The 2290-nt window shown below is 43.7% G+C and overlaps 1 protein-coding gene across 1 annotated transcript in view; it reads right to left on the bottom strand.

Annotated features, from left to right (window-relative positions):
- Positions 1-2290, bottom strand: part of DSCAM (DS cell adhesion molecule) — a gene marked incomplete at its 5' end in the record, with an annotated part of 274168 nt that overhangs the window by 109226 nt on the left and 162652 nt on the right. Inside the window, one exon of the mRNA XM_011375311.1 lies at positions 868-1014. Coding sequence (XP_011373613.1) covers positions 868-1014 — 147 coding nt within the window. The remainder of the gene's footprint in view (positions 1-867; positions 1015-2290) is intronic.

Here is a 2290-nt window from a genome sequence, read left to right as displayed (position 1 = left end):
GTGTGTGTGTGTGTGACGTGTTCTCAAGCATCAGTGGACATAGCGTCAGCGGGCACAGTTCCCTTGGCACATAAGCAGTGGGCACACCTTGGGAGGCCTCTCCTGCTGGGGGCTGCATTGCAGATGTGCACCTGTCATGCTCACACAGGGGGCGTCAGCCTGGCTCTGCAACGGACCATCTGACAGCAAAGACACTGACATGTGTTCCACCCAAGACACTTTGGCCCCAATCTTGCCGCCATCTGAGCAGGCACTCTCTCAATCAAAGTCCTGCCTAAACAGGAGAAATTCTGTACTACAACTAGAGGGGGAAAAAAATAAACGCAAAGAAACAAGAAGAGGAATGTGGCAAAAGAAGCAGAGGGAGGGGAAGAAGAAACAGGAAAGGAAGGAGACGAACAGGAGGGTCCAGGCATCTGGCATTCCTTCCGAGTTCCTCTGAAATCCAACTACAGGAACTGAAGAAGTTTTTCTGCTGAGTCTATTGGGGACTAGGAAGAAGTCAGCCTCGCAAGATACACATCACACAGAACTTTCTAGATACAGATCAAGGTTTCGGTGCTGCCTGCAGAGGCTTGACAGAGATACTCATAATTAGGAAAACGCATCCACGCTTAGATTTCCCAAGGGCCGCCCCCTCCTAGACCTCAAACTGCTTTTCGAAGGAATGTAATGCTTTAAACTGCTGTGCGCACCTGTTAACATGTGAGATGAGAGATAAGAACAGAACGACACGGAGAAAAGAGGAAAGTGCTCAGTGATAAAGAGATGCCTGCCACATCCAGAATCCCGCATTAGGATGGGAGCCTGCAAATCTCATCGCATATCTTTTGGGACAAACTCAAAGCCCTGGTTTAATCCTCTTACCTCCGTCCATGAGGTTGGCCCAGTAAATGACTCTGAACCCCTGAAGAATTCCATTCAGTGCTTCCTTGGAAAGCGTGGACCAGGATATTGATATGCTTTCTGGTGATGTTGCTATGGCTTGGACATTTTCAGGGGGGTAACTGGGCACTGAAATTAAATAATTAGGATCTGTAACAACGGTGGGTGCTTTCATGATCAGAACAATGATGAATAAGCAACATTAGTTTACTATTTCAATGTGCAAGCAAAAGAAAAAAATTACACTTAATTCTCAAAGTGAAGGAAAATGAGTACCATTCCCCCTATACAAACATTATGATAATTCAGTAGAGTATCATGAGTTTATGCGTATGTTCTAACAGACGCCCCCAGTCTCTCTTTCCAGCTGAACTACCTCACTTTTAAGGAGGTCGTCCTAGGCTTAAGGAACTGAGAATGTTTCTGATCTTAGTGTATGAACAACGGCCACTGCTGGTCTGGCTTAGTGTCCCGCTACTCTTGTAAGTTACTGCTTTAAGTTGCATTTACTTTGTACAGTACATTCTCTTTATTTAGTAATATCCTGCACATAAACTGGAAGACTAGCTATTGAAAAGTACTAAAAAGCAGACATGTAATCATAGCTTATTCGCCATCCCACCCGCATCCCCAGCCTTCCTTTCAACGCTGTATTATGTCAGAGGAAAAAAGAGAAAATAGACTAATATACAGATGAGAAGAATATCTGAAATATTTTTCATATTGAACTTATGCAAACCTTCAACGCTATATCTAGGAGAGGAGACAAAAATATTGACCGAACCTTATGCATCAATGAAAAATGAGCATCGAAGCATAAACCCAAGGGTACTGTTAATCACTAATGCAAAGATTATGAAGAGGAAAAGAAAATCCCAGTCTTCAAGTTCCTGGTTATCTAAGACTTCTATTTCCATTAAAATTGTCAGAAATTATAGATGTGAAGTCACCCTGTGCCTCCTCAAGCCTATGACCAAGTGGCTAATTGCACAAGAGATAATTGCAATGCAAACTTGCTGCAGTTAAATCCATATCTTATCTAAAAGACTGTGTCTCAGCACCCCAGGCTTTCTCTCTCTTTTCAAGCACGACTGGAAACCCGAGATTTTAGGTCTGTTTTCGGTCTCCCCCAGGTCGTGGTAGAAATGAGAATTAATTATTTATGGCCACTAGGGGGCGCTCGGGCACCACGAGATTTGCTCCAGGAAGTCCACCTGTTCCTGTTCTCTGGTCTCCGAAAGCTTGAAAATAGAAAGCAATCATAAAAAAGGGGGGAAAAAAATTCTCCTTAACATCGATTTGGGAGGAAGTCTTAGAAAATCGGATTTGTACATTCTGGTCAGACTTCTGCAGTCACAGAGAGCCTTGGTTTCACTTGGGAACACACCCAATTCTTATGCATGGA

This window comes from Pteropus vampyrus, unplaced genomic scaffold, assembly GCF_000151845.1.
Source record: "Pteropus vampyrus isolate Shadow unplaced genomic scaffold, Pvam_2.0 Scaffold270, whole genome shotgun sequence".
Taxonomy (NCBI): Eukaryota; Metazoa; Chordata; class Mammalia; order Chiroptera; family Pteropodidae; genus Pteropus; species Pteropus vampyrus.
The sequence above is the reverse complement of the archived record's forward strand: the minus strand, read 5'-3'. Positions and strand labels throughout refer to the sequence as shown.